This window comes from Hydra vulgaris, chromosome 09 (assembly GCF_038396675.1).
Source record: "Hydra vulgaris chromosome 09, alternate assembly HydraT2T_AEP".
Lineage (NCBI taxonomy): Eukaryota > Metazoa > Cnidaria > Hydrozoa > Anthoathecata > Hydridae > Hydra > Hydra vulgaris.
The window spans coordinates 6,265,724-6,275,056 of record NC_088928.1 but is presented as its reverse complement, the minus strand read 5'-3'; the positions used below and the strand labels follow the sequence as shown (position 1 = coordinate 6,275,056).

At 31.1% G+C, this 9,333-nt stretch overlaps 1 protein-coding gene across 1 annotated transcript; it reads right to left on the bottom strand.

The window, feature by feature from the left end:
• Positions 1–677: 677 nt before the first annotated feature.
• LOC136085216 (uncharacterized) lies at positions 678–6,883 on the bottom strand. Its single transcript, XM_065806504.1, has 5 exons — positions 6,046–6,883; positions 5,747–5,940; positions 1,285–5,653; positions 1,151–1,215; positions 678–860 (listed from the first exon to the last, which is right to left on the bottom strand). Exons 1-3 carry the CDS (start codon positions 6,881–6,883, stop codon positions 2,993–2,995), a joined length of 3,693 nt encoding a protein of 1,230 aa, XP_065662576.1. The 3' UTR covers positions 678–860; positions 1,151–1,215; positions 1,285–2,992.
• Between the last annotated feature and the right edge of the window lie 2,450 nt (positions 6,884–9,333).

The following is a 9,333-nucleotide window of genomic DNA, read 5'->3' as shown; positions in this document are numbered from 1 at the left end:
TTTTATTCTTATTTTAGAGAAGTAAGTCATCTAAAGTTACATCATAAGTCATAAAGTTACATCATAAGTCGTAAAGTTATCTTACACGGACGTTTACCCAGTAAAAAAGCGCACATGAGATACGCGTGGATTTTTTCCATATGTAACCCATGTGGGGATTATTATTTTGTCCCATGTGGGTTTCATATGGTAAATCCCACATGGATTCCATATGGTAAATCCCATATGGGATACGCGTGGGTTTTTACCATATGTAACCCATATGGGGATTACTATTTTGTCCCATGTGGGTTTCATATGGTAAATCCCACATGGGTTTTATGTGGTAAATCCTACATGGGATATAGGTGGAAAATACTACATGTTATAGATCTTAAATGCCACATATTTTAATCCAAATCGTATAAAAGTAGTCAATACTAGGCAAATGAAAGTCCGAATGCTTATATGATAATTTTTAAAATTCTTTTAATTTAAAAATTACTTAAATAGTAATTTAAAATTAATCATTGAAACTTTCAGAGAGACCTAACTTAATCTGGTATTTGCTACTTTATCCCATTTGGTATTCAAAATATATAGCATTTTTGAGCTTATACGTGAGATGTTTTCCACCTATAACCTATGTGGGATTTACCTTAAACTATTATAACGAAATTTTATAAAATGAAAAAACGTGTTGCAAAATGAATTTATTTTAAAATAAATGCTATTAATCAATACATCCAAAATAAATATTAAAAAAATTATTTTTTCTTTTGCGATTTACACGCCGTTTTTTGTCGATTGAATTAATTAAATCGCTTCGGCTTGCATAATACCAAGGTTTTTAGTATCTTCAAACTTTCTTCAAACATTTTCTAAAAAAAATAATATAAATACAAATATAAATATATATATATATATATATATATATATATATATATATATATAAATATATATATATATATATATATATATATATATATATATAAAGAGAGAGAGAGAGAGAGAGAGAGAGAGAGAGAGAGAGAGAGAGAGAGAGAGAAAGAGAGAGAGAGCAATTTTAATAAGGAACCTTATTAGTCGAGCAATTTTAATTATTAGCCAGGTTGAAGTCATTAATGACTACAATATTTCACAAATAATTATTTCCTAATTTATTACTTACAATGACTAACGTATTATGGGTAATTGAACACATATGCGTAATGAGCTTGAACCATGAGGAGAATCCTGAAAAAAAGTGATCAATTAGGATAAGTAGTTAAACAAAAAAACAAAAACAAAAATGTAAAAACCTACTTTTTCAATGATGTAGACGTTGGGTGCAATAGCCACTGGATGCAAAAGTATCTTTACTTTTTCGTCACACACACGGCCTTCTATAATAACAGGCCTTGACATCGCGCAAAATGCCGTAAAAACTGAAGGTTTTAAACTTTCACTTTTACTTATATTGATATATTTTTATATTAGGTAGGGTGTAATGGCAGTCAATGTTTTCTAATAATAATCTCTAGTAAAGACGGAAATATAAAAAGAAAACCAAAAAGTTGTTAAAAGATAATCATATTTTCGTATTTCAAATTTCATTAAGAATATTTATGTAATATTAAATAGTATCAATAACAAGCAGAACCATAACAAAGTATATATCTATATATTAAAAAGATAACTGTATTTTTAATTTTTTTTGCTAAAAATGGTAACAATAAAAATCACCAATAATAAAAAACACCAACAAAAGTTGATTCAAGCAAAAAAAAAGTTTTATCAATATATCTCAACAGGGTAAATATTTACAAATCCAAACATATTGAAAGACATATAGGCTAATGAGAAAATAAAAAACATAACAAGTAAATAGCATAATTAATTACAAAACTAATTTTCACATAAATTATGATAGCTTTAGTGTTTTGGGAGTGGTAATTAGTGAGTAATTCTTTAGCAGAATATTAGAATATACTCTGCATTGTTTTTTTGTGATTTTAAGTTAATATTTAGCAGCAATGAACTAAAACTGAGTAACACAAAATGTTCTGTATAAAGGGTCAGTAGCACCTTGAAAAAAAAAAAGCACAATATTGACCATTAGAAAAATGCATCAGAAGGAATTTCAAGTCCGCCTCTGTTTAGGGTATACAGATAACTTCCATATGAATTTGAATTTGATTTTATTTAGAATCAATAAATTTACAATCAATAATAATTTTTTTTTTTTTTTATGTTTTTACAAATTCAATAATACTATAAATTAGTCAATCATTGATTATAAAGTATATTGACGAAGAGATGCAACACCAGGCATCTCTATACTAACTAATGTGTAGGGCTAATTGTCAACGAGACAAGATGCCCATCATGATAGGAAACTTTTGAATAAGTTGACCGAGTGAGTCTCAATTGCTTCCTGTGGTAGCATATTCCAGGACGGTGTGACACGATTAGTAAAAAAGTGATGTCGCTCTTCGCAATCGCTGACAATTTGTCTGTGTAGCTGTTTATTGTGACTCCTCCTGCAATATACGTTGTTAGAGATCCTTTGAGGAACAAAAAAGTTAACATCATCAATTTTATTTATAATTTTAAACTGTTCAATAAGATCTCCTCTAGCTCTTCTCTCTTCTAGTGTTGTCACTCTAAATATATTTAAGCGTTGCTCATATGGGAGATGTTTGATTGAGGAAACTTTTGTCGCTCTGCGCTGAACTCTTTCAAGCATATTGATATCCTTTTTTAGGTGAGGAGACCATGCTTGAATAGCGAATTCCAGGTGTGGGCGCACATATGTGATGTAAAGCGTTCGCCAGAGATAAATGCTTCTGCTTTGGAACACTTCTTTTAGTAGGCCCAATTTGTAATAGGCTACTGAGACTGCAGACTCTACCTGGGCACGGACTTTGAGGTCATTTGATATTAGAATACCTAGATCTCGTTCAGTTTCAGTTTCCTCCAGGTTTCGACGAGTGCCTTCTGTGTTCGTCATTGAATAGACTTGATTAGATTTTCAGTTACCTCGACCGACATGCATTGTTTTGCATTTTTCCACATTAAAGAACATCAACCATTTGTGAGACCATTTTATGGCTTGATCAATGTCTGATTGTAAAGCTAGCATATCTTCATTCGATTTTATCATGTTCATAATTTTACTATCATCTGCGTAGAGCTTGAACTGGCTGGTAATGTTGTCCGGCAGATCATTTATAAATAGTACGAAAAGGAGAGGGCCGAGGACACTTCCTTGAGGGACGCCACTTGTAACTTTTTTCCAATCTGATGTGAATATTTTAGCAGTTGAGTGAGTATCAATGACAACACGCTGTTGTCTATTGTTAAGCCAAGCATTTATCCACATTAGTGCTTTCCCGCTGATGCCATATGCTTTCAATTTGCTCAATAGGCGATTATGTGGGACTTTATCAAATGCTTTTGCAAAATCAGTGTAAATCATACCGACTGGATACTTCTTGTGTGCAGCTTCTGTGAGGAAGTCGCGAGTTTCGAGGAGATTAGTCAAACAGCTTTTTCTTTGAACAAATCCGTGTTGTGCTATGCTTATTAAACCGTTTAAGTTACAGTGTAGCATTATTTTTTCATGTAATATACTCTCGAATATTTTGCATGGTATGGATGTGAGAGAAACTGGTCTATAATTTGATGCTCTTAGTTTGCTTCCTTTCTTGAAAATGGGCGTGACTTTAGATTTTTTCCACAGGTCTGGTATAGTGCTGGTTGAGAAAGATTTCTTGAAAACTAATGTTAGTGGCAATGCGAAAGCTTCTGCGCAGTGTTTGAGTACACGAGGGTGAACGTTATCATTACCAAGAGATTTAGATTCGTCTAGGTTTGCGAGTCGAGCACGGATATCGTTGATTGAAAAGATATTCTCGTCTAATATACATTTATTGTCAGTTCGGGGTTCTAATTCCGGCACAGGTCCGTCTGGCTCGTTGACAAATACTGATTGGAAATAATTGTTCAGGGTTGTGCAAATAATTTGAAGATCTGTTGAAATTGTTCCATCAATTGTTTCTATGGACTTGAATACATATTTTGAGTTGGTTTTGTTTTTGATATGAGCGTGTAGCTTTTTAGGGTCATTTTTATATAAATTAGCTAGGTTCTCTTCATATTTTAACACTGCTAATCTCAAAGTTTTGGTTACATTTCTGCATGCTTCTTTGTGCTTGTCTTTGAGCTCTCTATGTGTATGGCGACCAGAGGCAATATATTTATTCCAAAGTTCTTGTTTTGTTCTAATAGCTTTTAAAACTTCGTCTGTTATCCATGGTTCGTGTTTCTTCTTGAAGGGCAAGGTAGTCGACGGAATGAGTTCTGTTGCTAGTTCGTCGTACACTTCTAGGAATAGATTGTAACATTCGTTAGCTGAGCAGTTTTCGAATAAGCTTTTCCAATTTGTTGAACTTAATTTTAGCGAGAAATTAGCGTAGTCGGCTCTGCTACAGATATAGCGCTTTCGCTGCACGATTGGTGGTACTTTTATCTTGTCGTTCAGAACAAATCGACCCGTGATTAGAGCATGAGATTGTCCCATTGGAGTGTCCCCGAACGAGTCTTCTTCTTTTATTTCTAACAAGAGATCTGGTTTGTCTGTTATTACTAGGTCTAGAGTACTGTTCGGCTCTGAAAATCTGTTACTACGATATGTTTTGAAGGTGATCAATTGTGTGAGTAGGCATTTGTTTAAGCAATCTTGAAATTTCATGTCTCCTGGTCGTTCATTTAGCACGTGCGCTGTTGTCGCCACGCCACCGCCAATCTCAATATACTCATAAAATGTGTTGCTAAAATTAAAGTCCCCATAGATTATAATGAAATCACACTCTAACCTTTGGGCGGCAGCTTTTGAAGCTTTGATAGATGCTATACAGTTTTTGAGAATTTCGTCATTTAGGTCGTGTGGACGATATATACATCCGAGAACAATTGAGTTGTTGCCAAGCTTAATAACGCGCCACATTTGTTCAATGGAGTCTGAGTTCAATTGTGCAAAATTGGTTTCTAATGTAGTTATCTCTTCTTGTATATAAATGGCCACGCCACCTCCTCTTCCGTCTCTATCTCTTCGATGAATTTGATAGCCTGGTATAACCGTGTCGCTTGTTCCGTTGTACCAAGTTTCGGTGAAGAATAAAATGTGAGGAGTATTTTTAACTTCTAAGTTGTGTAAACGGGCTATGGCTTCGTTGCGTTTGTTTTTATTTAGCGAGCATGGATTGTTGGCCCAAAAGCGGAGATTTGCAGGAGATAGATTATTTTTATTTATTACAGGGATGCTGGTCGTTATTTTGGTGTGTTTTTTTTTAGGTGGACGAATTTTCTTGAGCGGTGCTTGTTGTAGCTGCTGTATATATTTGTAATAATAATTGGTAGAATCATCATAAATTTTTATTTCGCTTTTTTGCACATAGCCAGCTATGTAAACTATAGCCACTAATGTAGATTTATTAACTGAGCTTTCAAGATCATGTATATTATCCAGAAGTTCTTTTTCATCAGTAGAAATATCTCTAAAACATATGTCACAAGTATGACCATCGATACCATCAACAGGAATGTCAAGTTGTAATATCAGTTTAGTAAGTTGAATATTAATTTTTTCAATTACAGATTTAGCGTATATAAAGGAAGTACCTCCAGATCCCTGTCAAAGCTTAGAAAAAGCTTTTTCAAGTGGATCTGTTGAAAACCAACCTAATAAGACATACTTTGCTCCATTACTCAACAAAGTTTCTACAAGATCAATAAAGCCATAACATGAATGCGCTATCGAATTGCTAGTATCTAGCGTAAGCTGTTTTACACGCTTACCTGTAGGTTTCATAAAATTTGACAGTTCAGCAATATCTCGTAGCAGTTGTAACTGTTGATCACCAACTGAGTGGATTTCTTCGCATAATTCATTTCTAAACCGAATGCCAGCACCAGGTGCTTTGACATTAACAACATTCGAAAAAAAATTATTTTTTCAATAAATACAGCAGTACCTTCAAATGCTTTATTTTCAATCTCTGGATGCGTTCTTAATGCAGCTACTGTTTCTTTGCAAAAAAACAGACAAACAAAACTTTACAGATTGTCTCTCTATTGGTTTTGGATAAACTGATTTAGCTGTAAGTTTAGAGAGTTTAAAAAGACTATTGCACTCAGCTTTATATATTGTTTCTAAATCACTCCACTTAGCCAAAGCCAGTTCTTTATTGTTCAAAAATTGAAGTTCCCCAGTCTTTTTTGTCAACCAATTGTTTCGTATAGATTTTAGTAGATGCACATAATCATACAATAAATATATACCTGATGTTGTTAACCATGGTTTACTATCAACTGTTTTAAACATTCCAAAAAGTCTTTGATTTACACGGTTACCATCAGTAATTATTACCAGTGTCTTACTATTTTCAATATTATTTATTGTATAGACAATTTGTTGACATTGAGCAAACTGAAATTCAGAGGAAAGATTTGCAACAGGTTCAGCTCTACATATAAATTCTGGACCTCCAAAAAGACATATAATCATAAATGATAAAATTGTTTTAGCTAACTTTTCAGGGTAGTTTACTGCTTGACCAAACAAAGCACCTCTTTGGTAAAGTAATGAAGCTTTGACATAGACCTCATCAATTAGTAGTATGGAAATTCTTTTTAATGGATTTAAATTCATAAAAATACTATTTATGAAACTTAGGTCCTCCATTGAGCTTATTTTTGAAGTCAATCGTGTTAAAGTCCTTATACTTGGCAACTTGTAGTCAATACACAAACAATCATATAAACTTCGTTGTAGTTGTAATTGATATTGTAGTTGTAGTTGTATAAATTTATATTTTTGTTGTAGTTGAGATAGTTCGACTTGCAAAGAGATACACAGCATTTCAAAGGCATTTTTAAGGCATTTAAAAAAACTAATCGTTAGTTTGACAATATTATTACCTTACAATGTTAACGCCTTGAAACTTACAACGTTATCGTCTTGAAGTTGCGTTATCTAATTTATAAACCAGTCAAATTTTAAAGATTTATTAAAAAAGCGCGAACACAAACTTTCGTCTAATGTTAAAAAATGAAAATGTAAACACAGTATTAGGAATTGGCCTTCAGTTTAACAAATTTGTTGCGCGATGTCAAGGCCTGTTATTATAGAAGGCCGCGGTCACACATAATATAATATTCTGAAACTAATAAACAAACATCTAAATTTCTATAAGTAAATTTATTCTTTGATCATTGCCTTTATATCCTATCTTATTTTCATATCATAATCTATTATGGTATTATTTACATAACATATCACAACAATATTATTAAATTTGTGATGTTCAAATATCATATGAACATTCTCTAACATGTTCATATGATATTTGAATATAGTTGAGTATATTATCTGCAAACAATTGACTGATGCAAGTTCAAATGTTGTCAAAAACCAAGCATGCATGCATGGGACATTGCAGTGTCCTACAAAGAAATGCTGGTTTGAAAGTCAAATTTTCTTTATTATAAAAAAAATTAAAATAGGGGGGAGATAGGGAGGTTTCCGTAATTTTTTATAGGCTCCAAAACTTTTAACTTTATATATAATAAGGTTCATAAAACTTAAGGGACTTACGAAGTAAATTGAGGAACAAAAACAGGATATTTACAGAAACTTTTCAGTTTTTTTTCTGGAGTACCACAGTGTAACTGGGAATAAAGTCGCTGGGTCCAGTATTCAAAGTAATATGATCTAAAGTAATATATAAATTAAATAAAATGCTTTAAAATGCATGCAGTTATACATATAACTCCTGATAGTTAACTATATTTATAACTAGTTATACATTAAATTTATTATATAAACTTATTTTTTAAGGTTATGCTTGAACAAATTAGTACCAATTAATTCAAATTCAAGATTTAGTTCAAGTTCAAGTTCTTATTTGTTCATTGTTTTTTCACTATTTTATATTTATTTGTTCAAATTTGTTAACTAGTACTAATTCTTACTACAGTAAGAATATTTATCACTGTTGAATGTGATTTTATTAGTAACTTAATTTTACTTTCAACATATTTTGACAACACCCTTTACATTTTAAATGATGACCGCTTTACTTTTCTATTGATGTTAAATTTATTAAGTTTCAATAACTCAGATTGAATTTTACTGAATTATTGTAAGCTTTGTAAGAATTTGTTGTATATCAAATGGTGTTGTAAATAAAGTAAAAATTATATATATATATATATATTATATATATATATATATATATATATATATATATATATATATATATATATATATATATATATAGTATTTAGGCTATGGGATCATCCATAAATGATGCCAGTAGATAGAGGGGCAGTGTGAGTTTAACAATAATTAACAATGGGGAGGGAATGTTGAGACCAAAATAATGTCAATTAAAAAATTGAATTAAAAAAAAAAGTAAATTATTTTATTTAAAAAAAAGTAAAACAATTTATGCTCGCTATGAGCAGGTTTTAGAGGTATTTACACCAACAATGTGGTCTAAAAACTTCTTGCTTTTGTTGCTTAAAACTGTAGAGGATCATAGGAAAAACAATTTAAATTCAGAAATTAGCTTGCTTATCTGAAAGAACAATTTGTTTTTTTTTTTTTACTTTTAGTACTGTTGAGAATAAATGTATAATTGAACCAGAAAAAAATTGATGGTATATGCATTTTTTATATTATATTAACAATTCAGATATACTATCATAATATGATAACAAAAACTGACATCATTTTCAATGGGAGATGGCAAAAAATTGACTGAGTTTGATAAAGAGTGAAGGTGTTCAATAAACCGGGTCATCATCTGACTTCATTATGCATAGATGATCCTATGATTTAGGTAAAATAAGTAATCAATTTGCCATATTTCTCTTTAGAAAGTGTAAGAAAAAAGCATTGTTATTCTGAAAACCTACCTATTGAGCAAGCTTTGACCACCTATTTTATAAATTTGAGAGACAGAAGTGGAAGTGCGAATCGCAAAAGAACTAAAAACAATGCTCTAAATTGATTTTAACTTTGTAGACTAACATTAGTATAGTATTTAGAAATAATAAATGAAGTTTACATGATTTTTATAATTTGTATTTATTTCCATTAATTATCAGTTGTCAGTCTCTATTTTATAAAACGAATTAAAAAACTATTTATTTATAGCATAATATTAATACATAAATACTAGCTTCCTAATGCTATTATCATCACAATGTTAATGGTATTCGTTTCAAAGTGAAACTTTGTATCAATTTTATTTTTTTAATGTTGTATATATATATATATATATATATATATATATATATATATAT

Coding starts and splice junctions, on each gene's coding strand:
- LOC136085216 (XM_065806504.1), bottom strand. CDS start 6,883: ATGCTGTGTATCTCTTTGCAAGTCGAACTATCTCAACTACAACAAAAA. Junction 5,941..6,045: donor TGTTTTTTTGCAAAGAAACA/GTAGCTGCATTA, acceptor TTAATGTCAAAG/CACCTGGTGCTGGCATTCGG. Junction 5,654..5,746: donor GTTATGGCTTTATTGATCTT/GTAGAAACTTTG, acceptor AAGCTTTGACAG/GGATCTGGAGGTACTTCCTT.